The sequence below is a fragment of the Elgaria multicarinata genome, chromosome 3 (assembly GCF_023053635.1).
Source record: "Elgaria multicarinata webbii isolate HBS135686 ecotype San Diego chromosome 3, rElgMul1.1.pri, whole genome shotgun sequence".
NCBI classification, from domain to species: domain Eukaryota; kingdom Metazoa; phylum Chordata; class Lepidosauria; order Squamata; family Anguidae; genus Elgaria; species Elgaria multicarinata.
Window position 1 is genome coordinate 16,772,408 of NC_086173.1, and position 26,695 is coordinate 16,799,102.

At 46.7% G+C, this 26,695-nt stretch overlaps 1 protein-coding gene across 3 annotated transcripts in view; it reads left to right on the forward strand.

Annotated features, from left to right (window-relative positions):
- Nucleotides 1-6,327: 6,327 nt before the first annotated feature.
- PLXNA3 (plexin A3) overlaps nt 6,328-26,695 on the forward strand; it is a 75,374-nt gene continuing 55,006 nt past the window's right edge. For 2 of the 3 annotated variants that reach the window (XM_063119397.1, XM_063119398.1), the window contains exons 1-6: nt 6,328-6,388; nt 7,591-7,716; nt 13,547-14,785; nt 15,101-15,283; nt 24,080-24,208; nt 26,335-26,435. In XM_063119397.1, coding sequence (XP_062975467.1) covers nt 13,604-14,785; nt 15,101-15,283; nt 24,080-24,208; nt 26,335-26,435 — 1,595 coding nt within the window. In that variant the 5' untranslated portion in view covers nt 6,328-6,388; nt 7,591-7,716; nt 13,547-13,603. Of the gene's footprint in view, nt 6,389-7,590; nt 7,717-13,546; nt 14,786-15,100; nt 15,284-16,801; nt 16,884-24,079; nt 24,209-26,334; nt 26,436-26,695 lie in introns of those variants that run through there. The other variant, XM_063119399.1, reaches the window with a different exon arrangement.

Here is a 26,695-nt window from a genome sequence, read left to right on the forward strand (position 1 = left end):
CCCGACATGTGTCTCGTTGCACCTCCTGGAATCTACAGGCTGCCAGGCTTCTTGCTCCAGTTCTAAATCTGCAGTCAGAACATGGTTTGTGCCGCGGTTTAGTGCTGGAATCCACTTTCAGTCTTGGCATTAGGTTTTAATGTATAGGTAAAAATAGAGTGATTTCAGAGTGTCCTTCACCACTGAGGGTTGTATGCAATGTTAGTCCTACTTGGAGGAGACCCATTGAAATGAATGGGGCTTAAATTAACCATGACTACCTTAAGTTCAATTAATTTCAGCAGGTCTACTCTAAGTAGGACTAACATTAGAAAAAACCCTAACACTGCAATTCTGTATGCACTTACTTGGGAGTAAGGTCCATTGAACTCAATCGGACTTACTTCTGAGTAGACATAAATAAGATTGCCCTTAAGTGCAACTGGATTTGAGAAAAGGATGTTTTGATACATTTGAGTTCATTATAAAAAAATTAAGCACTGTGTACAATTTAGTTCAAAATGTGACAAATGGTTTAATAAACAATAACTTGCCAAAGGCCATGAGGTTATGTTTATGTTCTGGCATTTTTTTCCTGAATAGGCTGGCCATAGCCTGACCTGTTAACTTCTCATCTTCTAATGAACCTTCCCTGACACTTAGGGCAACCATGCAAATAAGTCAACAAAAGTCTCTAGCCTGCAAATATTTATGCTACCGCCAGCCCTGCCCATAGAAGTCCATTATTTGTGACACATCGGTGTCCGCATCAAAACATCAATAAAAAGCCCAGGCTGGAGACAGAACTAACTCCCTTCTGATTTTCAAATGTTTCCATCCCTAGTTACCTGGAAATTATTCTTGCTCATCACAGGTGACTATGTAAGTGCCTATTTTTAAGCTTGTCTCGGGGTGCATCTCCTTACGTGAACTTAATTAGCGTTGTTAGGACACAGGTGTACAACCCTAGGCTTGGGAGTCAAGTCCAGCCCTCCAGGGTTCTCTGGATGGCTAACCTCTTCCTCTACCCACCTATCATTTTGTGGGTTTCCAGCTTTTGTGCATCCCCCCCCCCCCCATTTTAAAAGGTTGAAATGCCTCTTCAAGGCTTCGTTACTGGCTCAAAGAGCTTTAAGCTAAGACAGGCTCCTATTTTTGTTCCTATTCCTTTTTTTTTTTTTGCCTTTGTTTCCCCCACTACTGGAATGTGGCTACTGAAAACTTCTCTGAAATAGAATTCAGCCATCGGAGTGAAAGAGTTTTGGCCGCATCCCCCCTATGCTAGCCTTTGTTACCTAAAGGCATGATTTATTTATTAACTTCGTTTAGAACCCATGTTTTTGGCTTAAAAGAGCCCCCAAGGTAGCAAGCAATATAAAATCAATTTTAAAAACACACACAAAGTAAAACCTAGAAACTGATTTCTGTAAGGCTGTCCTGGAAGTATAATTCTGAGGCTGCTTTGTAGGAACACATGACAACACTGAGCCTCCCTTAAAAACAAACTTTAATATAGGTGTGATAAAGCCCAACTCAGTTACCATCCATTCCTGTGAAGTAAATCACTATCCCTCCACTCCACCATTTTAGAGATGTTCAGTACAATCCTATGCTTGTTTACCCAAAAGTAAGTCCTATTGAGTCAAATGGGGCTTACATGCAGTGTTAATATGTTTAGGGTAGAAAGCAATAAAAAGTCTGACAGCTTAAGGAATAACAGTGGCCTGGTTCAGACAACACACTAAACCATGCTGCTTAACCACAAAATGGTTAATGCATTCCATTAACCATTTTGTGGTTACACAGCATGGTTTAGCGTGTTGTCTGAACCAGGCCACTGTTTTATTACTAAGCCACGAGCTTTCATGGGCTAAACTCACTACATCAGATGTGAGGATGGAGTTAAGATTAAGATTGCAGCTGAAGCTGTGATTAAGAGCCAAGCTACATCTTCAGGTGGCAGAGCTCTCGATAGACCATCTCATGAATGGTGTCAGGTTGAGAGTTGGAGTCGCTTGTGTTACTTCTGTCATCTTAAAGATCTGGAGATCGAATTCGTGCACCTGGAGTCAAATGGAACGGAGAGCTTCTAGAGTAGACCACAGATGGAGAGAGATCAGAATATTGTGAACGGCCCAGGGAGCTTCGGCTGTTGGGCGGTATGAAAATGCAATAGATAATAATAAAAATAATTGGATTCCTAAAGAGTGATGGGCCACGGTTTGTTTCATCAGCAACAGTTACCTCCTCCCAATGGGCACCAGGTGGCGCTGTAATCACATTGCAACCTAGCTCAACCCTCCCTCAGAGTCTGTTCTATATAGGAGTGAAATGGTCCCCTTCATATTTGTGCAATTCACTTAGAGTGCTGCCATGCACTATATTAGAAGCGAGCGAGATTCCCTCTCCTGGCTATTATGGTTTTGCACCTTTTATTTTAAAATATTCAAAACTACCCCCTTTGATAGTTTTGAGGAATCTTGAACTTTTGGAAATGTCTGTTTTGAGTTCTCCCACCTGGGTTTGAATTGTGTCTTATGTGGTTTTACATGTACATGTGTAGATTGAGCATGGCTAAGAATGTACGCATGTGTAGTGTGTGCTTGTGTGCACACACATATCTATGGCACCTTTTCACTTGTGCATATTACACTTGTGAATACTCCAGACACATGATTTTGCTACTGTATTTCTGCAGTGTTTTTGCAAATACAAAAACCTTACCCATCCGTGTGTGTGTATACACTTGTTTACGAACATATCTCATCATTGCACATGGTCAGATATGCCTATATACTCCTATTAAACTAGCATTCAGTACAAGGAGGCAACTTATTGTAAGACTATACTATTTAGTAGACTATGTGGATCTAAAGTAGAGATGAGGAACCTCATGGTGTTGATTCCAATTCTCTTCAGTACCAGTTATCTTGCCCAATGGCCAGTTAGGATGGATGTTGTAATCCTGAAGCAGGGCTGGGCAGAAGGTAGATTTGGTGGAGTTGCTCCAAAGTGCAGAGATATTGGGCCAAGTTTCTACTTTATGTAAACCAGGAATGTGAAAACTGGCCCTCCAGATGTTTTTAGACTTCCATCAGCCCTAGCCAGGCTGGCCAATGTTAATGGATGATGGGAGTTGTCCAATATCTAGAGGGCCACACGTTCCCCATCTGGATAAAGAAGCAAAAACTCATCATAGATTCCTATGGATCCCAAAAATTCTTGCTAAAAGAATTGATCCAGTTCTCATCTTGCATCTGAAGTATATCATGTCAGACTGGAAGTAAGAGTAAATGATTGAATGCACCATACAAAAAATCAGCTGCACATTAAAAAAAAAAGGCAGGAAGAATCTCACACTAGATCCTTTTCTATTCTATCATGTGAGTTCCCACCTGAAGTAACAAGTGATACAGATAACATGACCAGATGCAAAAGAAGACAGGGCTTCTGCACTATTAATGCTTGTGTAGGAGAGGGAATTTCAGCCTGTGTAGCTTGCATGACAAGCTACTCCTCTTCTACACAACAATGAAACGTGCAAGAGCCCTGTCCTCTTTTGCATCTGGCCACCTACAGTACAGCTCAGACATGGGTTTACCATCTCCAGGAGAATTAGACCTTTGAGAAAGGAGCTTCTACCTCTACTGTTGATTGCAGTGAAATTTCAGCTGATAGCGCAATGGAAAAATAAGAGACCTCCATCTACTCATAGTCGCTTTGAAAGGGTTTGGGGCCTTTTGATCATGGACAAAATTGCTTCCCAAACCAGGAACATAACAAACAACTCTAGTTCAAACCACTGTTGAGAGAGATGGCTCCCATTTTTGTGGTGTATGAAGAATAAAACAAACTTTTAGCAAAAACAAAAGAAAAGAAACCCACCAAGACTTTCATTTACGTCAATGTATACAGCTCTTGCTGTACAGGAAAAAATTAGCACTCTTGTTATTGCATGTTTATTTCTATAAGACCCATGGTGATCTGTCTTACTTACACACACACACACACGCACACCCCTAAGAATGTTGTTATATAGGCACCCCTTTTCTTCCATTGTTTGAGGTTCCATTCTGATTTCTTTTTATCCTCTACTTTTATTGGATCTAATTGACTTAATACAGCGTTGAATTGCAAGTCTGGGCGGAAAACATCACTTTTTTTAACATGACATACTCAACCCACCATAATATTTAGAATTTCTGCCATGCCCCAGAACTGCGGAAGTTGCATTTTAGCTGTCAAGAATCAAAGTATTTGCAGGGGAATGCACTCTGAATATGTTCAGAAGTACTTCTCGTCCTAATGAGTGATCCACGTGTTCTTGCACTGAGCCTCAGCAATGGAAAAACATTGCTTTGGTTCAAATTAAGGCCTGAACCACCACCACTCACTGTCTCTACTGCCCCACCTCCTTTCCCCAGTCTGTTCACTTTGCATAACTAAATATTCGTCTATTGCTTTCTTGTCCTCCAGAACCCCCACATAGCATTGTTGGGACCCCCAGCACTCCCCCAACCCCTTGCTTGTCCCCTCCCCCCCCCCCCCACCGCCTTGCAAACCCAGCACACGTGGCCCTTGCCAGGCTCAGTAGCTGCACCGACATCTGGTTCCCATCAGAGGCCTCGGGCGTGTTGAGTTTCAGTGGTTTCTGTGCGTTTGCGGTGCCAGGCAGCATCCAAGCCCCCGCCCCTTCTCTTTCCTTCCTGGATCCCAGCCCGGGATGGGACGGGACGAGCTCTCCTCCTCCGTTTCTTCTGAGCCGGGACACCCGCACAGCACCCACCCGCGAGACCCGGTTTATGACTCATCTTGAGCGAATGAATGCTAGACGAAGGAACCCGGGGAGGTGGGACAGGGCCCGGGATAGGATTTAGTGTGTATTTGTGTGACAAACGGGAGTATCCTATGTTTCCATCCAACCACCCCCCTTCTCCTCCTCCTCCTCCTCCATACCTGCACTGGACCCAGCTCCACCCACGTTTCGACCTCCCCCCCCGCCCCATTTGACCCAGCCCACCACCGCTCATCATCATCATCATCATCTGCCCCGCCCCGCCACCCGCGGGGCGTCCATCATCTCTCATCTCCTGACTCCCGTTGCCATGACAACGTGCCCTGGATGGTACAGCGACAACAGCCACAGCAAGGGGGTGGGGCGGGGCGAGAATCTGTGGCAGGGAAAGGCCACGGGGAGCTTAGGAGAGTGGGAGCTGGTGGCGAGAAGATGGCGAAGAATGGGTGGGGAGCTGTTGTTAGGTTCCAAAATTGATTTCCGCGCGTGCAACTAGTGTCCTTTTTAATAAATAAATAAATAAATTGCTATGTCAAGGAGCATCGTTCCTCCGGTTTCTCCGCTAGGGGGCGCCTTGCGCACAGCAACGTAAGCCGGGGCCGGAAAAGCGAGCAGTGGGTCATCATAAGAGGTGTAATTGGGAATATATAAACTAGGGGGCAGCCCCTTTGCTCTCACCCAACGGTTTTCCGTTTCTCTTCACGAGGTTCGGGGGTGCCAGCTTCCAGCCCTCCTCCTCCTCTTTTTCTCAGAAACACCCACCCACCCCATCATCAACACCACACACATACGCAAAAAAATAAATAAAGAAGACCCAGGAGTTCTGGCACAGCGAAAGAGCGGCTGATTTATTATCATGTAATCTTTTGCCGGCGAATACTCCCGTCGCCTTGCACACTCAGGCGTCGATCGTTGGGAGTCTCTCCAGCTCTAGCCTACGCGCGTGAGATTGGTTCCTTGCAAGCCAAATTGCAACACGCGCGCGCGTGTACACACACACACGTTTACAAAACAAACGGGAGAGAGGGCCGTGTATATGTGCGTGGCTTCCTCTTGCACAGTTGCACGCTTAGCCAAACGGAAGGTGGATTTTTTAGCCCGGGTTGCAAGCTCCCTCAAGCGTTGTCGCCCCCCACCCACTCCTGGTCTGCGCTTGAAAACACGCAACCCGTCGAAGCTCAGCCTCCGCGGGAGTAAACGCCGCTTGCAACACACCGCGAGCCTTACAACCGGCCCCTGCTCAAGGGTCTCGATGAATGAGTGCCCGGGCGCTACCATTTCAGGGGCCGGGTGTGCGCGTGCATGGCGAGTATTTGGCGGGGAGGAGGGCGAGGAGAAGCTCCCGGCTGGGCGCTCGCTCGCTCGGGCGAGGAATATTATTAATCAAGAGAGAGTTTGAAGGGCCGGATAGAGAAAGTGCGGGAGGGGGGCGGGAGTGTCGCTTCCCCCTAATCTCTTCTCTCTCTTCCTTTCTCTCCCCCCACCCCCATGTCGCCAATGGTTCTGGCCGCGTTTAAAGGGCTCAGACCGGTTGGGGCGGGAGCAGACGCCGAGCGGCAGCGGCGGCTGGAGACAGAGCAGGGGGCGGCAGCGGCACGGAGCTAGCAGCGGCAGGTAGAGCCTGGATCCGTGCAAATTGCAAAGGGCTTGGGGGATCGGAGGTGATGGACGGTAGGAGCCCCCCCCCTACACACATACACCCCATCCGCTTCTCAAGACTGGGCAGGAGTGTTTTAATGCAACAAGACATGTCACAGCTTGGTGTACGGAAGAGCTGATGTCTCTGCTGGGGGGCGATCCCCCCTACCCCACCCCCAAGTAGCTCTTTGCTAGACAGGGCGGGGAGCCTTTGCCTGGTTCTGTGCCAGGGGTAGGCGACCCATCTGTTGCCCCCTCCCCCGCCTCATTTGTGGTTGCGGTTCTTGCATTGCTTCCCTCCCCTTATTTTTTCTTTTAAAAAGATTATCGTTCTGGGAGATTTTTAGTCCCCCCCCCCTCGCCTTTCTCGTCTCTGGATTGGGAAAGAGGGCTTGTGTGCTGCCGCCACAGGAAGGAAATGGGGCCGGGGGGGGCGCTTGGGGGGAGCGGCAAGGCGAGCAGGTAAGGGAATATGTGTGAAAATGTAAAGTGAGAGAAAACGTAGCATTTTAAGACTGTATCTGCCTGGATTTCGGGCCGGGGGGTGGGTGTTATGTGCGCGCGGTGAGCTATCAACTCTTTCCTTTCTCCCTCCCCTCCCACAGCGGCTTGGTTCCTTAACCCTCGAACAACCCAATCTGGGGTGGAGAAGGCTGGCTAACGCCCATCTGGGGTTGATTTGTTGGGGTGGGTGGGTATCACTTCGCAGATAACATACATCTCCTTGCCATCCCCTTATCCTGCGGTTGGATGGAATTTCTCAATGGGTACCTTTGTTTGTCTGTATCTGGTGCTTTGGTTTTGTAGAAATAAAATAAAAATATAAAATCCTTCCTCATCCCCGGAACCCAAAATCAACCATCTCTTCTGGAGGAATTTCCAAACACCTAATCTTCATGGGGATGTGGCTTGTGCTGCGAGCCAGAATTCTTCATGCTATGCTGTTATTAGAGCTGTTTGGGGCTCAAGGGAGGGGGGATCCGAGCATTTGGGGGAGGAGGGGGATCCGAGCTCTGGGAATTGGGTCAACTTGATTGATGCTGGTGTATTCTGGAAGGGAGGAATTCTAGGTTCTCTCCTTACCTTGAATTGAATGTATTGCTCAAAGCCTTTCCTTGTTTCATTTGTCCCCACAATCATTGCTCTGTGAGTCAAATTAGATTATTCCCATTTTACAGACTGGGAAAACTGAGGGCAAGCTCATCGTGGAGAACCTATGGCTGTGATGCAGTTTTGAACCTGGGTCTCCGAGGCCAAGACTAGTGTTGTGTTTGATGGACTACTTGGAAATGTGTGTTTAACAGGTTGGTTGCTTTCTCTGTTAGCAGAAAGATTTGTGGATCTCAGGCTATTCCTCCCCTGCATGCCACCTCCCTGATGAGTGCATTTTGGGATCTGCCGTTCTCTCCAATGCTTGACTGAGCTTCTTCCAGGCCTTTCTGGGAGGGGTCTGTTGATATTTCTTGTCTGTTTAGGAGGCTAAGCAGATGAAAAGGAATGGGATGGGATCAAGCTGGGTACATAGGGTGGGAGATCTTTGCTATTAAGTGGATGATGGGGAGGCTGGATTTTGGGGGGTGTTCTGGGAGAATGAAATAATGATTCTGGTTTCTAAGGATGCCCTCCTGTTTCAGTGGTCTGCATATTGTATGGGTCGGGTGGGGTTGCATTGAATGAAAAGGGGAGATCCGTGCACAGTGGTTAGATTGTATTTGGGGAGAAGTTAAGAGACTCGAATGTGCTGATGTCGTCATGTATAACATGGCTGCTATGGGGCAACATGGTGGGTGTGGAGGATTTTTCAATGCTCTGATGTGGTGGGAATGGAAAGGAAGGCAGCGGAGAATCATCTCTGTTAGGGTATTGGTAATAAGTGTGTGTGTGTATTGCAGGGTTGGTGATTGTGTGTGCATATTTGCCCTGGTTTAGCTTTAGGGTGGGAGCAAGGTTGTTGGGCAGCCCTTATTTTTAGAAACACCCCTTCCCCACTCCATTTCAAAGAAACCACCAAAAGCATCCCAATGCTGCTTCATACCCTTCCTTGTTTTTAAATATGCCCCCTATATTGAGCTATGGGCCATATCTAAAATGAATCTGGGCCATTCCACATAGATTGAGCTATGTGGAATGTCCCAGATTCATTTTAAATATGGCCCATACACTGAGCTATGTGGAATGTCCCAGATGCATCTGTGTTTGAAAGATCCAGTGAGGTGTAGTGGTTAGAGCAGGCCAGAGTGGTGTAGTGGTGAGAGTATTGGACGAGGACTCAGGAGACCTCGGGTTGTAATCCCTACTTGACCGTGAAGCTCACTGGGTCATTTTGGCCCAGTCACTGACTCTCAGCCTAGCCTACCTCACAGGGTTGTTGTGATGATAACATGGAGAGGAGGAAGATCATGTAAGCTGCCTTGGGCTCCTTGGAGGAAAAGGCGGGATATAAAATGTAACAAATTTAACAAATCAAGGAATGTAGTTGGCGAGGCTGAATGCAAGGGCCCATGCATGAGGCCTGGAAGCAACTGCCAGTCAGAGTAGGAAACGCTACCAGGTTAGATGAGCTGATGATGCGACTAACCTCATTCACTCTGTGGTCCCGTTCAGAAAACACGCTAAACCATGCTGCTTAACTTCAAAATGGTTAACAGAATGTATGCATTCTATTAACCATTTTGTGGTTAAGCAGCATGGTTTAGCGTGTTGTCTGAACAGGGCCTATGGCTTATGTGGGGTGGGTGGGTCAAAGGCTCTGTGTGTGGCTGTGTCTTTGAGCCCATTCAGAAGATACCTTAAACCATGGCTTTAACCACGGTGGTTAAGCCAGAAAGCCAGGCTGTGTTCAGAAGTCACCTCAAACCATAGCTTTAACCACGGTGAATAAGGCTTTTTGCTTTATTCAGTATGGTTAAAGCTGTCTTCCGAACACAGCCCAGCTTTCTGGCTTAACCGCCGTGGTTAAAGCCATGGTTTAAGGTGTCTTCTGAGTGGGGCCTTTGTGAGCACACATGTGTGTTACATTTCAAGGATATATGTGTGCGGTTTTTGACAAGGAGTCCAGAATGGTATGAGACCCTGGGTAGGGCTGTTTGGATGTTACTAATGGACATAGATTTGAGGCTGTGTGTATGTGTACTTCTGAATTCTCCTCCACTCCTCTGTTCTCCTGACAAGCCTTCATGATAAAGTCTGTAAGAGCCTATCAATTAGGGCAGCTTTCCCCAACCAATGTGCCTGCCAGGTGTTTTGGACTTTTCGTCCCATTAGCCCTAGCCAGCATGGCCAGTGGTTAAGAATAACAGGAGATGTTGTCCAAAACATCTGGAGGGCACGAGGTTGGGGAATGCTGAGTTTGGGCATTGTGTTAACAGAGATATAACATTCAAGTGTGGAATGCTTCTTTTAGTTCTGAAAACATTATTTCCTCATGAGAATCTGAGCACGATATTTACAACACCTGGAGTAACATTTGATAGGGCTTTGGAGAGGTGAGCAAAATTGATTTTATCAGTCGGTTCTGGCCCACGGCTACCAATTTGCCCATTCCTGTTTTAGTGCATACTTTAACCATCAATTTGTACTTGCAATCAGTGGTAAAAGGATAAAAGCACACAACAGACAGACACACACATACCTCTATTGCTTACTAATGGTCACCGTCTGATTCTATATGGTGTCTCTGTGGACAATATCTATAATGTATTAATTCACCTTCACCTGAACTTTAAAAAGGTGTGATCTTGCATATGCAGGCTGGGAAATGACTGTTTTCCAAACCATTGAGGAGATCAATTTTGTGGCACTGGCATATTTGGAGAAAGGGTGTGTATGTTTTTTTAAAAAAGGAGCAGTGTGGGAAGCTTGTGAGCTATATGTAGTGTGTAACATGCCATGGAGGACTGTACACCTTAAGGACTGGTTCACACATTCATGCATGTGTTTGATTTCACATCATTTGGCTCCCTGGCTGAAAGTGTGGTGCTATTGACTCTCCGGCTGAAAGTGTGGCACTAATTTAACGGAAAGCCTTGTGTTTGAGGTGATACGGAAAGGTGGCATTTTACCTGCGGTGGCTTGTTCACACATACAAAATATTCCTTTGATGATGGGGTAATAAAGTTATGGGCGTGCCTGCATGAGCCAACTCTTACGGCCAAATTTGAATGTGGGCAGACAAAAGTGACGTTGCATTGTGGCATTGCGCATGTCTAAGCAGCGCCTTATTTAAGTTGGGGCCCTGGGCAGTTGTGTGGGCAACGTGAGCATGCCAGGGATCTGTAGCTTGGGTAGGCATTGCATTGATATGCTAACGTTGTACAGTTAGTGGCTGAAGGCCCAGTTTAAATGAGACTCCTGGCAATATGCAGTGCAGCACAGGACCACCTACACCTGTATGGACCTGATCAGCATCAGAGGCCCTCCTCTCTGGCTCAGCAGCAGGTGGTAGGGATAGGGCTTTCTCAGTGACAGCCTCACATCTTTAGAACTCACTCCCCAGGGAGATGCATCACTCCTGGCTTAAAAAAACAACCAACCAACCAACCTCCCCTCCCCCTGAAAACTCAATTTTTCCAGTCTGCATTGGGTGCTTAAAATGATTACCTGCTTCTGTGTGTGTCTTTTTTAATTGTAAAATGAATGTTCATGCTTTTGAAATATAAGCCTTGAAAGGCAGGTTAAAATCTTTTAAATAATAATTAAAGAAACCACTGTTTCTGGCCTTTGTCACACTTAAATGGGACCCATGGTATTTGTACTGAGGTAGCATTGCCATGAAACGTATAGGGTAGGCACTGGAGTGTGTGGGTCTGGGGGGTAAGCCATGAGAGTAAGGAGGGAGTTGCATGCACCATTTTTGTTCATTTTGTGTGACAGGTGGCATTGCTGCTTTCAGCTTTTCTGAGTTATTGCAGGTGTGTGTGTGTACACATGCGCACAGTGTGGTGTGACGATGTGTTTACTTCTCAATCCTGCAGATGCTGCTTTATGCTGTGTATGGTGGGTGCTAATGAGATGGTGGAAGGGTTTTTGAAGTGAAAAGAGAAAACCAGGTCCTTGGAGGCTTTTTTGGGGGGGGGGGAGGGGGGAAAGTGTGGTTCCCCAGCTAGAGGGCCGTGTTGGAAATGTTGCTCATTCAGAGCCTCTGAGGGCGTAGTCAGGGCCAGCATCATGGGTAGGCATGGTTGGGCACCTGGCCAAGGGCCCACATCCCAGGGGCCCACTGACAAGACCCCCCTGGAGTTGCACCTCCTCTTCACCATTGCAGTGTGCTTGTTGACCTGCCTGTCACTCTGGCCCAGGTAACGGAGAGTAGTAGGAGCAGTAGATGCAACTGTCTATTTGCTCATTGGCTCTCTGCCTGTCAAACAAGCAGCAATGTTGGGAAAGAGGAGGGGGAGCAATAGCAGCTGGTGACAATAATAATGAGAAGGGAGACTCACTGAGGGAGGGGCTGCATTGAGGGTGCCTTGCCCAAGGGACCGCCAAAAACTGGAACTGATACTGCATGTAGCTTTGTGGGGGAGATTGTAACTCTTATCCAGGAAATTAGTTTTTTAGTAGCCAAAAAAGTACTGCACAACCTTACTACGCTATGTGCGCTAGCCAAACTTCAACCAAACTTCAACAAGCTTCAAACAAGCTTCAACCAAACTTCAACAAGCAACAAACTTCAACAAGCTAGCCAAACCCAACCAAACTTCAACAAGCTCAAAATATGGCAGCCAGGTTGGTCACTGGTACACCTAGTTACACCAACTTTAAAATCACTTCACTGGCTGCCAATTAATTTCTGTGCGAAGTATAAAATGTTGGTTATTACCTTTAAAGCCCTACATGGTTTGGGTCCAGGTTACTTGCGGGATCGCCTTCCGTACTATCCGCCCCGCACACTCAGGTCCTCTGGGAAGAATTTATTTCAGCCAGCCAAAACTAGGCTGACAACTGTTACCCAGAGGACTGTCTCTTCTGTCATTCTCAGACTGTGCAGTAGCCTGTCGGAGGAGATTCACCAACTTAACAGTCTTCCCGAATTTAAGAAAACCATAAAGACTGATCTCTTCCGGCAGGCCTACCCAGTCGAATTTTAAGATGTCTGACTGTTATTTTAATAATGTATTAGTTTTATATGTTTTTAATCAGTTTTATGTATTTTATAGTATTTTTCAATGTTGTTCCCTTCCTTGATCCAGAGGCAGAGGCGGGTTATAAATAAATATTATTCATTTATTATTACTTTGTACCCATAGCCATAGGCATATTTGGGGATTTGAAAAACCACCACAAAATCAGTGGATTGACCCTTTGGCCTCTACCTTTCGTGTCTGTGGATCTCAGGCTGTGTGTGGTTCTGCAGAAATATTTGTTTCTTACCTATCGGACACCACAATGTCTCTTTAATAAGGGATTGTCTGGTCGCTGGTGGTGCAATACAGCTAATTCTTCTTTTAAATATATGTTTTGGCAATGCCTGGTAGTTGCTTCTTTTGGGCAGGGAGGTTATTACACAGATATATTTTGTACTGGAACAATCTTTAATATTCATTGATGTACAGGTTTTTTAAAATTATTTACCTTCTTCATGGAAATTAACAAACGGTCAGCAAAAATGGATTTTCCACACCCTTTTGATGGTTTATCCTTCCAATATTGTAATATCTGGCTTTTAATCACCTCCTATAATGCAATGGATGGAGGACCTTCTAACACTTCCAGTAGCTGAACAGGTGGCATATAGACACCACCTTCAAATGGATACTGATTCAGAAATATGGTCCACTTTTGTTAAAGCTTATGTATAATTGCTAAAAAGTTGTACGCATTTCATACAAATCCGTGTACGTGTGTTAATTTCTTTTAAAATTCAGGTGCCCATGGGCACCATGTTGGGGACTCCTTTGCAGGCACCATTAGAGGTGCCATGAGTCCCGCAGGTACCCTTTGTATGCTTTCCTGGAAGTAAGTTCCACTGAGCTTGATGGAGCGTACTTCCAACTAATTTATGTGTAGGTTTGCAGCCTTGAGGGTCTGACTACGTTACCGTGCTTTTAATTTTTATTGTGCTAAAGACTGCTTTTCCTTTTCATCATGCAACAGAAGATTCGACCGGCCCGTAACCAGCCTCTCTTCCCCTTGCAGGCTGAATGAGCTGCCCGTGTCTGGCCCTGCCTGACCCCAGGCAACTCCCTGGTGATCATGTGGTGGCTGCTGCTTACCACCACAACCACCGCTGCCATTCTCCTCTCCTTGCCACCACCTGCCTGGGGCATCCTGCCCACGCGTGCCCTCTTCACAGTCTCGGACATGGCCCTCACCCACTTGGCTGTTCACCATGACACGGGCGAGGTCTACCTAGGCGCCATCAACCGCATCTACAAGCTCTCCGCCAACCTGACCCAGCTGCGGGCTCACTCGACGGGCCCGGTGCTCGATGACCCCCGGTGCTACCCTCCACCAGGCGTGCGGCTCTGCGCCCACCGCTTGGCCCCTGCCGACAACATCAATAAGTTGCTGCTGATTGACTATGCCAGTGGTCGCCTGGTGGCCTGCGGCAGTGTCTGGCAAGGAGTGTGCCAGCTCTTGCGCTTAGATGACTTGGCTAAGCTGGGCGAGCCACACCAACGCAAGGAACATTACCTCTCTGGCGGGCGCGAGCCGGATGCCATGGTTGGCGTGATCGTGGAGCAGCAGAGGGAGCCCAGCCAGTTCTTTGTGGGCACATCGATTGGGGGCCGCTCAGAATACTTCCCCACCTTGTCCAGCCGCCGCCTGACCCCTGATGCCAACAGTCCTGAGATGTTCAGCCTCGTTTATCAGGACGAGTTTGTGTCCTCCCAGATCAAGGTCCCTTCGGACACCCTCTCGCTCTACCCGGCCTTCGATATCTACTACGTGTCGGCATTTGTGTCTGGTGGTTTCGTCTATTTCCTCACCTTGCAGCTTGACACTGCCCAGACGCCCCTGGAGCCGGCGGGAGGACCGGTTGGCCCGGGCGTGTCTGGCGGGGAGCGCTTCTTTTCCTCCAAGATTGTACGTCTATGTGCCAACGACACAGACTTCTACTCTTACGTGGAGTTTCCCCTGGGCTGCTCCAAGGATGGCGTGGAGTACCGCCTCGTGCAAGCTGCTCAGCTGGCCAAGGCAGGTAGGCAGTTGGCCCAGTCGCTGGGCATTGCCGAGGGGCAGGATGTGCTCTACGCTGCCTTCTCGCAGGGCCAGAAGAACCGGGCAGCACCACCCCGAGAGAGCCTTCTTTGCCTCTTCATGCTGGACGAGGTCAACCAGCGCATCCGCGAGCGCATCCAGTCGTGCTACCGTGGCGAAGGCCGGCTCTCCCTTCCGTGGCTTCTCAACAAAGAGCTGCCCTGCATCAACACGGTATTACATGGTCAAGCAATCTGGGCTTTCTGTCACCACTCCTTTCCTACCTGCTAGTTTGCATTCTCTGCAGGGGTGGGGGGAGGCATTTGAAAGTCATCTTGACCCTTTCTTCCACTCCCTTAACTCACTTGATCCTATTTTATCCCAGGGCCACAATAATTGGGATGCAGACATACAGTAAGGTATATTGAATGTGGTGCTGATGTTAGAATGTCACTGTGTACTCAAGCTTGAGCTAAGTATTATAAGGAAATGGGACACAGCCCCATGGGATGCTCACCCGTTTACACCTCCTTCTCTCCCTCCTTCCAGCCCATGCAGATCAATGGGAATTTCTGTGGGCTGGTGCTGAACCAGCCCTTAGGGGGACTACAGGTTATCGAGGGACGCCCATTGCTGGAGGAGAAGACTGAGGGCATGGCCAGCGTTGCTGCCTATACCTATCGTGGCCACTCGGTCGTCTTTATTGGAACCCGGGCTGGTAACCTGAAGAAGGTGAGATGTTCTCCTTGGGGGTGTGGGAAAGGTGGGGAGAGAACAAGGAGTAGTTGGTGGGAGGGTAGAGGTGGCTAGGCTGTCTACATATAGGTGTTGTGGGCTTTCCATTTTATCCCATTATCTCCCAGTGGCAGGAATGAAATGTATTTCCTCTGTGACTGGTGATGGGCCAGCCTCTGCTGCTACAATATATAGCAGCAACACTGGATAAAGTGTTTTTTGGTGTGGGGAAAAGTAGCTTTGTGGGCCATGAAGCACTGTCACCTATATTTGAGTTATTAATTAAAACCTGCTGGAAGCTTGTTTGATTATTCAGCAGTTGTGATTCCAGCCATGGTGGACTGAAAATGCCAGTACGGGATGAGATGGAGCAGGTATTCCTCCCCTTTTTTTGGGGGGGGGGAATGTTATCCACACTCTTCTCCCTGTTAGCTTTAGAGATGCTTACATGTTCATCTTTCATCTTAGTCCTCAGGAAAAAATTCATATATTCCTCAGCAAGGGTTGAACAGCTGCTTTGTGCTCAGAAGGTCCTGAATCTCATCTGAAACCTTGGAAAACTGCTGCCAGTCAGTGTTCACAATACTGGACTAGATGGACTAATGCTGTAACTCGGTCTTTCATAATCTGTTTGGTCAAGTCTCTGCTGCTAGAGTACTCAAGCTCAGTTAAGCATCTTAGAACATTTTAGAGATCAGTGTTGGGCTGTAGAATTCCGTAACGCATTTGCAGGTCTGCACTTTTCCTATGTATTTTGGCCAAGCAAACGTGTCTCTTTTTTATGTACAGAGTGCTTTTCCCTCATCACTGAATCACCATAGCTGGGGTTCCTACACACCTGCGCTGGCGAGGGCAGGAAGACTTTCCAGGAAATCTCAAGCTCTGACACACATTTTTTTTAATGACTATCGTGCTTCTGCTTTCACATCCTCCGTTTGCTGCGCTGAGACTTGGGCAGTAAAGGGCCAAGATTGTACGCTCGGAGCTGTATGCTCAGGAACTGGGCCATGCCCCATGGGAAGCAAGGCAGTTTCTAGGCTTCACCAGACATCTACCCATTGCACTTGTAGGCGTGTGTGTGTCTGTGTCTGGATTGTGAAACCCCTTATATCTGATGCAGTGGTGGCAGCTGGACAGACACTGCTAGTTCTTGTCATTGTGTCTCTTCTATTCCCCCCCCCCCCCAACCATATGTAGGGCTGAATATTCTAGACCTAGGAATATTCTAGAGCAGGCACACAGTGCCCTTTCTCTTCATATTAAAATCTCTTAGCCCATCCCCCCCAAGCATTGCATGCTGGGGGGGGGGTGAGAGAGAAGTCGTGGTTACTGGCAGCCCCCCCCCCATTGCCATTAGTTCCCACTCTGCAGAGGCCTGTGCCCAACAGACTCGTCACATTAAATATTAACCGGGCAGCGAGTGAGCTAGCGCACACACACCTCTGTCTCGCTGGGCAAGAGCCGAGGGAAGTCCATATCAGAGAGAGCTCTGTGTAGAGGGGTGTGTGTGTGTGTGTGTAATTGTGTGGCACAGCGCAAGCTGAAGAGCTGGGTGTGAATCCAGGCACCGGGGGTACTGTGGCTGAAGCTGAGGGCTGTGAGTAAAGTTGACTAGAAATGCAGATGCTCCAGGTTGTTGTTTTTTTTAAAAAAATGTCCCAGACATATTTTGCTCTGAACTCAGCATTTTCCAAGCGGATTTTGCTACCTTTTGAAATAAGTGAGTGTTTGTGTGTGTGGCGCATATGTGTCTGAGATGCTGGTTCGGAAGGACAGAGGGTGATGGGGAGGTGCTGTTGCTGGCAGGTGGGAGGGTGGGTATGACCCAAACCTGAGGTAGAAATTACCCACAATTCTCATATTCAGAGTTCAGTTAGATTCCAGCCACGGGACCAGTTTAGTAGGACAGATTCCATCACGGGAGCGCATAGAGCAACAGAGTGCCTCTAAACATGGGCAGAGTTTTTCTTTCCTCATCCCAGTTCAGCTGTGTGCACCATAACACACCCAGTGCAAGGGTGTAGAAGGCCGTTTCCCTTAATTCTGCCCAGTGTGACTTCATCCAGGCCTGAAATTAAACGCTGGCTTGGCCATAGATCAGCTGTGGGTTCTAGCTAGCTAATTTGATGTGCCTCAATCCAGACTTGAGGATTCAATTCTCAGCTTTGCCTGCTGTTTTGAGTTGACATTTTTAAGTAGGCCCTAGTTGGACTTTGTTGAGATGTCATGCATGTGTGTGTTTTATGTGTGTTTCTGGCCTCCCAGCCAAGCTGATTCTGGAGAAGTAACCCAACTGCCATCCCATCTTCTCTCTTCTGCCCCCACCCCCCCAGCTGTGGAGTCAATTTTGAAGTGGGCAGGGAAGGAATCCTCTGGAGGCCGTGGCGTCTGGTCTTTGGGGCTGGTCATATGGAATTGAGTTACAGCTTTCTCTGTGTGTGTGCGCGGGGGCGGGGGGGGCATGAGCAGGAGAAGAGAAATGCTGTTTAAACTCTTGAACCCCTGGCAGGGGGCATGAGGGGAGGTCACGACCCCCTTCTGTTCCTCCTGCAAGGGTGGAGATTCAATTAGGATGGCAGGAGGCAGGGTGGTAGCCCATCCGTCTGTCCTTTTGCCGTTCCCAGATCTCCCTCTGCTGGCTTTACGGACACTAATTGCCTTGTTGCTGCATAGCCTGGAGCCTCACCCTTGGGGTGACCTGCCTGTTTCCCCTCAGTCAAGTCTGAAAAGGACCATTATCCCAATCCTTGGGGGGCAGGGAGGGGGACTTGTATCTGAATCTCCAGCACTTACAACTGCACTGACCCCAGCGGTCTGGTTGATGTGTGTGGGGCTTTGTTGGCCAGGATGAAAGATCCTTTGTGCTTTCTCTTTGGGCCAAGTGTGTGTGTGTGTGTGTGTGTGTGTGTGTGTGTTCATCCGTGTCCCCTTCTCCACTGTAGGTACCTTCAGATATGGAAAGGGAAGGATACATCCCTGTTTCCACCTTAGCTTGTGAGGATGCCTTGCCATTTAGGGGTGACTTTGGAGATTTGGGGGATAGTTCCACCTAGTCCCCCCCTTCTGTCCTAGGGGAAGTAGTCTTTCCAAACCACTCTCACTGAGCACTTCTACTGTGATTGTGAGGTATGTAGACAGGCGGAGTCTTGAGGGGTAAGAGCTATAGGGAATATCCAACGTGGCACTACCGCTAACGTAAATGAACGCAAGTTCCCTGGAAAACCTGTCAGGCCAGCAAGTGCTCTTGGCAGTGCGCTAGAGGCCATTTGTGCTAGCGCAGCATCACTTACGTTAGTGGTAGTGTCATGTTGGATATTGCCTTATGTCCCCAGGAACAGGAGGATTGTAACCATTTTTTGTAAAGGTTTTGTGTATGTTTCACGGAATTCTGTTCCCCTTCTCTTACATGAAGGCACCATATTGTTCTGCCTCACAGAGGACTGCTCAGCAGCCTTTCCTAACCTGGTGCCCTCCAGATGTGTTGGACTTATTTTCCCATCATTCCCTGGAGTAGCAGTCCAACCCATCTGGAGGGCACCAGGTTGGGGAAGGCTGGTTCAGGATAAGAAAGATCTGTTTCCATGTCTGTTTCCATTTATTTATTTATTTATTTATTTCTTACATTTCTATACCGCCCAATAGCCGGAGCTCTCTGGGCGGTTCACAAAAATGTTCCCCTTCAGTCAGGAGGGTAGATGCCCTTTGTAGTCAGAGAAGCATATGGTCTCTACTCCCTACCTTTTTTAAAAAAAAAATCAGCAGCAGACCTTTATTTTTGATACCAGTCCCTGTTAAATCACTATTTTGCTGTTTTGGAAATGCCTGCTTAAAATGCTGCACATTACGTGCTAGAGCCCATTAGGTTCCAGCCCCCTACCCAATGTCTCCAGAAGTTGAATAAGAGGCACATACTTCTTCACTGTGCACATTATGCACGTGTGACCAACGGCTCCTCAGCCACCCATAACTGCCTCTCCAGATCATAAATGTTGCTGAATGTGATTTAAGTTGCAGCTATTCTATAATGAGGAGGGTTATTGAGTTTGAGATAAAGGAAACTTATATCCCTTTTAGTAAGCCAGGCCAGGCTATTTATTTAGGCTATTTTTAGACAGCTTTTCACTCTTGTTGGATTCCCAAAGTAGGATGAATCACCAAAAAGGAGGACATGCATTACCTCGCAAAAAGTACGAATTTTCATAAAATGTGTACATGCAAATGCGTATGGATAAATGCAAATTTAGAAAGTATTCTAATTGAAATTGAAATCCATTAACCCAATTTGCACAACATGCTGGGGCAATCCCCAATCGGAGATTGTCATGTTGTGCACACCTAGCCATCGGAGGTTATGTGAGGGTTAAATAACAAGCCAAGGTTTATGCAAGGGTTGTTTGACCTTTGCATGACCACTGATGGCCTTGTCCAGATGACACAGTAACCTCTATTTGGGGGTTGCACGTTCAAAATGATGGCTGGCATGTACCATGGCTCATCAGGGGGGTTACATTTTATTTATTTATTACATTTCTATACAGCGCAATAGCCAAAGTGGTTCATAATAATTAAAACCACAAAACCCATCAATAAAATACAATGTAAAAGTTTTAAAACCAGAGTATGAAAGTACAAGCCCAAATAATACCTAGCAGCAATATAATAATAATAATAATAATAATATTTCTTACACACCTCTCCCTTTGGGTCGAGGTGGGGAACAACATTGGTAGAACAATACAATATAAATCAAATACATAAAATTAATTGAAAGAGCATATGAAACCAATCAGGACATCTTAAAATTCTTAGGTTTAAAATTAATCTGGGAGATTTAGAATACAATAACAGGTTTAAAACAACAGAGGACCCCCAATGGGCTGTTGTGTCGTGCAAACCAGCCCCGTGTATCTCGCTATATAGTGTAGAAGATTGTGAGCAGGTGACCTATGTGCCTGCCTCTTTAGTCTGCTGCCATGTTGCTAACTTGATGGACAACTGTTCTTAGCATTCTTTATCTGTGAACTGGACTTGGGCTGGACAGCCCTTCAAATAGACAATGGGTCTCTGCCAGCCCTATGAAAGCGGACACATGGTCGCCCTATGGGGTACAATTTAGGTTTCAACACCACAAAATTACAAGCAGAAAAACAAGATCAAGCTGCCCAACATAAAACCTCCAGGTCAAAGGCGAGGCTAATGTCCAGGTCAGGTAGACTTTTCAGTCCCAAGCAGGTAGCAAACCAACCATGGAAGGTCAGGGGAAGGAAGGCAACTGGAATCAGTCTGCACCGATTTCTCCAGGCATTCTGAGACCTTTGGCTCAGCACAGAAATCATGTTCTGGGCAAATAAATTCTTAGTATGATCCACTGCGCTCCTTTGGAGTTGAATCACATAGAAGGCCTCGTATGCTAATAACAGCGAATGACAGATCAGTCTATTTCTGGTCTGTGACAGTTTCACATATATTCAATCATAAATCTATTCCATCCCATTTTATGTGATTAAAAAAAAAGGAAATTTGCATTTGATTATTGTACATTTCCACCATTAAGTGATAGACCCTAAGAGATGAGTTTCAGGCCATGAGCAATTATTCCTGTACTGTTTGGTGTTCGCCTTTGGGAAGGTAGAAAGAGGGACATTACTGTACTGTACTACCTTTCAAACACTGGTGCCTTTCAGATCTTTTAGATTTCAACTCTCATCATCAACACCCAGCATGGCCAGTGGTCAGGAACAGGCCCATAGCTAGTCTAAAAGTTCTAGGTGGGGAGTGCCAAAAAATAGTTCATCTGGTTTGCATGCCTTTCAAAGTCAACATTGTAAACTTTTTTTAAATTACTTGTATATAAACAAATTTAAGGGGCACAGAAAATTTGGGGTGTGGGTGTGTGTAAGGCCTCCCTTAGCACCTCCTGGCTACAGGCCTGGTCAGGAATACTGGGAGTTGTAGTCCCAAAAATCTGGAGGACGTCAGGTTGGGCAAGGTTGCTGTACAACATTTAGTTGTATGACACCTTTTTGAACGTTTCTTGATTTTATTTTATTTTTGTCTAAAGCAAACTGCCCCTGTCTTTACCTCTGCCACCTTCCAAAGGCAAACATCAAATAGTTAAGGAATAATAACTGAAAAAGTTTTGTCAATCTTATATGGCAATGTGAATTCGGGCGTTCTATTTCTCGTCCTTCTCAGAACAGTAAATGTGTGACGAGAGGGAGCATGTTAATCCCACGCCCCTCCTTGCGTGCTTCCATTGAAGGCAACTTTCTGAAGAGAGGAATCTCCTTTATCTGTGGACGTTCTCCTTGTTCTTTTGAACGCTGATTTCCCCCTGTGATATGGAGTTAGTAGCCAGAAGTGAAATATTTCTGTAAAAATTGCGGCAAATCTACACTTCCTCACATTATAAGAACATAAGAAGAGCTGTGATAAGCAGGACATGAGTGCTACAGCACCCTCCCACACATGTTCCCCAGGAACTGGTGTACATAGATATGCAGCCTCTAATACTGCAAGTAGCATATAGCCATCAGGACTAGTAGTTATTGGTAGGTATACCTCTATGAATTTGTCTAACCCCTTTTTAAAAGCCATCCAAATTGGTGACCATCACTACATCTTGCGGTACAACATTACACAATTTAACTATGTGTTGCTGTGTGAAGAAGTAGTTCCTTTTATATGTCTTGAATCTCCCACTAATGAACTTAATGGGATGACCCTGGGTTCTATTAATATATGAGAGAGAGAGAGAGAGAGAGAGAGAGAGAGAGAGAGAGAGAGAGAGAGAGAGATGTCTCCCTATCCACTATGGCTGTTATAAGAAATTAAATGGGTCTGTATCTTGGTCTATTAATTTTACAAGAAGCTCATGAGGAATGGATGGGGCCCAATTGTGAGTTTCTGAAAATGCTGGGATATTATGGATCTTAAACATTGTCTAAGTTCTACTTCAGGTGGTCCCTTGAGTTTACCACAATAACCATACAAGGAATTTAGGTTTTATAAGCTTCACTTAATAATTGAAAGATCAAATTACAATTAAGATAGCAGTCTGCGTTTTTAACTTCCCAAAGCAATACTTCCCCCTCAGAAAACAGCACACTACAAAAGGCACGAGGGTATTAATCACAGCCGCTTTTGCGCGGAAGTCAGTTTGATTAACTTCTGCAGTTCTCTTGTGTCCAAATTTTATGCCTATTTTTAATTTGCAAAGCGAAGCAGAATTACGACGATGCTATTAGCAAGTTTTCATAGAGCAAGATTGCTGGTCTTAAATCTCACTAACCAACAGAAAACATGTAAAAATAGATAACTTGCTCCACTCAACACCTCACGTCTCCCAGTACTGCTAGTATGAAGTCCTGTTGCCATAGCCACCACTCTCTCCACACACCCATCTTGCTTCTGCATGGGCAAGTAGTGCCCACTGGTATGTGCCCACTGGTATGCTCAACCGTAAGTAGTGCCCATTGGTATGCTTAACCCTATTTTGTGTGTGTGTGGTATGCATGTCAAAGGCACACATCCCTTTGCTTTAAAGGTGGAATTGTGTTGAAATTTAAAACATCAAAATTATTCCATAGAGGTAGCAATAACACTGCTGAGTATCTCAAGTACTCTTGAGATAATACCATTTTATTGTAACATCACCTTGGAGGCATCCAAGAGTGGGGCGTTTGGACTTCTTGCCCCTCCTTAGATCTTTCTACCAATCCAAATAGCCATCCTAGAGGTTAAAGTTCCCTCATCCTTTCAAACAGTCCAGGCGTATCCAGCTCTCGCGATTCCCAAATGCGTCATGTCTGGTATGTTGTGCTGATTTCTAGATTCCTGAGCATTTTGGCTTCCACTAAAACAAAACCCTAAAGAAATAAAATTAAAACCAGGCTTATGGTGATTCGTTTGGTTTTATTTATAAAATTCCTTATAAGCGTTACCCTGGGCTTGCTTGACCTGTGACCTATCAAGCTCAGCATGGCCCTGTGTTATGGCAGCCTTTCCCAACCAGGCGCCCTCCAGATGTGTGGGTCTACAATTCCCATAATCCCCAGCCAGCACAGCTGGTGTTCATGCAGGTGGTGGAAGCTGTAGTCCAGAATGCCATACTGTGGCACATCTACTGCTTGGAAATCCCTCCAGTTTTTGCAGTTCCAAGCAGGCCACAAAACTGGTGGCTTGTCAAACCCCAGGCATGGCTAGTGGGCTGTCCATGGTGGACAGATTTAACACTCCATCAGCTGGCTTCATCGTTATAATCTTTTGACCATGAAGTTTAGAAAATACTTGCAAAATGGTTCTTTCTAGCAGGCAGAACTTCTGTGTCCTGAATGGCTACCAGTCCTCCTCTTGTGGCCTCCCGTCGTGCTTGTATGCTGTCATTCCTTCCATCACACCAGCTCACAGCTTCTCCAAGCATGCAATATCCCGCTATTGCCACCATTTAAAATATATTCCAGTTTCACTTCTATAGCACTTCATGGTACAAAGTATGTCATAGTCTTTGTTTTCCTTCTAACAACCCTGTGAAGCAGGCCATTTTAAGATAGACAAGAATATCGGGTAGAGAAAGCAGCTTTCTTCAATGCCACTCCGGAAACTGGAGGACTGACTGCTGTCTGAGTTTTCGTTCCTCTTACACCAGGGCTGGAGAACCCGTGGCCCTCCAGATGTTGGGACTCCAAGTCTCATCATCCCTGGCCAAGTTGGAGTCTAACAAGGTCTGAGAGTGGGGAGAGAACATTAAATTTGGAGTACAAATGACACTGCTCATGCAATCACACCCCACAGGTGCGTGTTGACAACCCGAACGAGGCTCATCTCTACGAATCCGTGCCGGTGATGCCTGGAGAGCCCCTGCTGCGTGACATGGTCCTGAGTCCTGACAAGCGCTACCTCTACTTGCTCAGTCAAAGACAGGTCAGCCTTTGGGGTGACTGCAGGGCAGGAGTACTGAGGCAGGCAGAACGGCCCAGTAGTTTTGGTTGTGTTTTCACTGGGAGGCGGGGAGAGCTGAAAAACAAACTATTGCATCTTTAATCTTGAATATAGAAAAAAAGGGGCAGTTTATTTTATTTATTTATTTATTTATTTATTGGCATTTATGTACCTCCTTATCTGTTAAAAAGCCATCAAGGTGGTGTACAACAGTTTAATTTAACAATAGAAACAAGAACTTTAAAAAACGCAGTTAAAACGTTAAAAGCTACGCATTTTTAAAGGCTACATTGGGCGGGGGAAGGGGGAAGCTTCTTTGCAGCCTTTCTAAAGGCCAAGAGAGTGGGGCATTCTTGAGGGAGTGCAGTCCATAGTTTGGGGGTAACAGCTGTCTAATGAAGCTGGTACTGTTCAGCCAGGCCTTAGCCCTGGGGTACGAGGTGAAGAGCGTCAGTAGGCTTGTGAAGAATTTGTTTCCCTCAGAGTCATCCCTGAGCAATTGCAGGCACCAGTGCCAAAGCCAGCCCAAGACATTTTGCCGCCTGAGGCGGAGCAGCAAAGGCTGTCTTCTGCTCCACTCAAGTCAAGGTGCATAGTATTAAACCTTTATAAAGCTATTTTAGCGCCTGAGGCAGAAAATCCCGTAAGAACGCCTCCTTGTCAATAAAAACACTATAATAACCAACTACCGTGCGACTTGCAGCCCTTACATTTTGTTACCCGCCTTGATCCAAAGGGAGAGATGGGTAATAAATAAATAAATAAATATTATTATCATCCCCCAAATCTGCCTAGGGCAGCCGTCTCACTCTGTCTAATGGTAGAGCTGGCCCTGACCAGCAGCCAGCACCTCTTAACGGTAGGGAAATCCGTCTTCCCACATATAGAAGGCACAAATCCTAGGCAAGCTTGAGCCCTGGCAAACCTCTCTCTTTCTCTTTTTTAGGAGTTAAGGCGTAGCTGAGCCCCAGAACTTAATTCCAATGCCTGTTTTCAATTGCCCTGGCAAATTGTATTGCAACCCAAATGTGTTTTGGGCTTTTGGAAGGTGTGTGTGGTTTACATCAGTGCTAGGAGTGGGGCGCGGGGTGGTGGTGGTGGAAATGACTGCATACATTTCAATGTGTTTGAAATGAGAAAAATTCAGAGTAGCTCAGATGTATTAAGCGGGGATGCCATCTCTCTAGCACAGTTCTGGGGAAGAATGGAGACAGAGGCAGAGTGAAAAGGTGTTCGGGCCAGGGGTAGTGCTCCAGTGAAATTGTTCTGGAGAGGGCAAGAGCTTAGAATTGTGAGGAGGATGGATACAGCGAAAACCAATGGGTTTTTTTTTGGTTTTTATGCTGTGTGAATTGATTGTGCAAATGAAGTAGCAAGGCTGTGAGTGAAATGGAATCAGAGGCTGAGATTAAGGACATGGTTCCTGTGGAGCAAGGGTGCCAGATCAACAGGTTTAGGGGCTACATCTGACCCTCCTAGGGTCCCAATCGAGCCCTTGGATTCCCCAGATGGCAAACCCCCCCTTTTTCCCCTGGTTTCCCAGTATTTGTGCAGCCCCCATGCCTCCCATTCTTAGAGGTTGAGATGCCTCTCCTAAGGCTTAATTATTGGCAAAGAGCTTTAAGCTAAAATAAGTTGGGTATGTTTTGAAATTTTGGTCCTGCCCCCTTTTGGCTTTAGCCCCACCCATCCCTGGAATGCGCCCCCCCTCCCTGAGAGCTTCGCTGAAATGGAATTTGGCCCTTGGGCAGAAAGAGGTTCAAAAACCCTGCTGTGAAGGGAGAAGGGTTGCAGGAAGTTTGGCAAGAGTGAGGCTGCTAAGAAGATGCGTGATCTGTAGGGTTGGCCCCTTTTTTCTTCTTCCCCTCAACAGTTCTCTTGTGCTTTTTAAAAGTGCATGACAGGCAGAAATTCAACAGGTGCCTTCCCCTATATGAGGAACCTGCACCTGTTGCCTATTAGTTTGCTGTGTTTCTGTGAAAGGCACAGAAGCCTCGTGAGTGGGTAGGTGGGAATGGCAAGCCCAGTGGGATGTGGGGTGCATGTGGCATCAGTCCGTGGATGGCCTTGTGGTCTTTGCCTGGATCACAATTTCGCCCTTCCTGTAGGTGGTGCGGCTGCCGGTGGAGAACTGCGAACAGTACTTGTCTTGTGCTGAGTGCTTGGGTTCCAGAGATCCCCACTGTGGCTGGTGTGTCCTGCACAACAGGTAAGAGAAATCACTACCACCAATCTCCCAAATACACCAGGCTGGTGTGGAAAAAACCCACGCCCCACCACGTGCCCCATTCTCCTTCCTGCCCAACGTCTGGGGGGTCACGTAGGGCGGAGGGAGCCAACGACCATATCCCCTCCCTCTCCTCCCTCCTACTGTGCCTTCTTCCCTCCTCCTCCTCCCCTTATCTAGGCTCTGCAGGAGCCTTAATCCTATTAAATCTGCCAGCACTGAGCTGACTAGGAGGAAAAAGT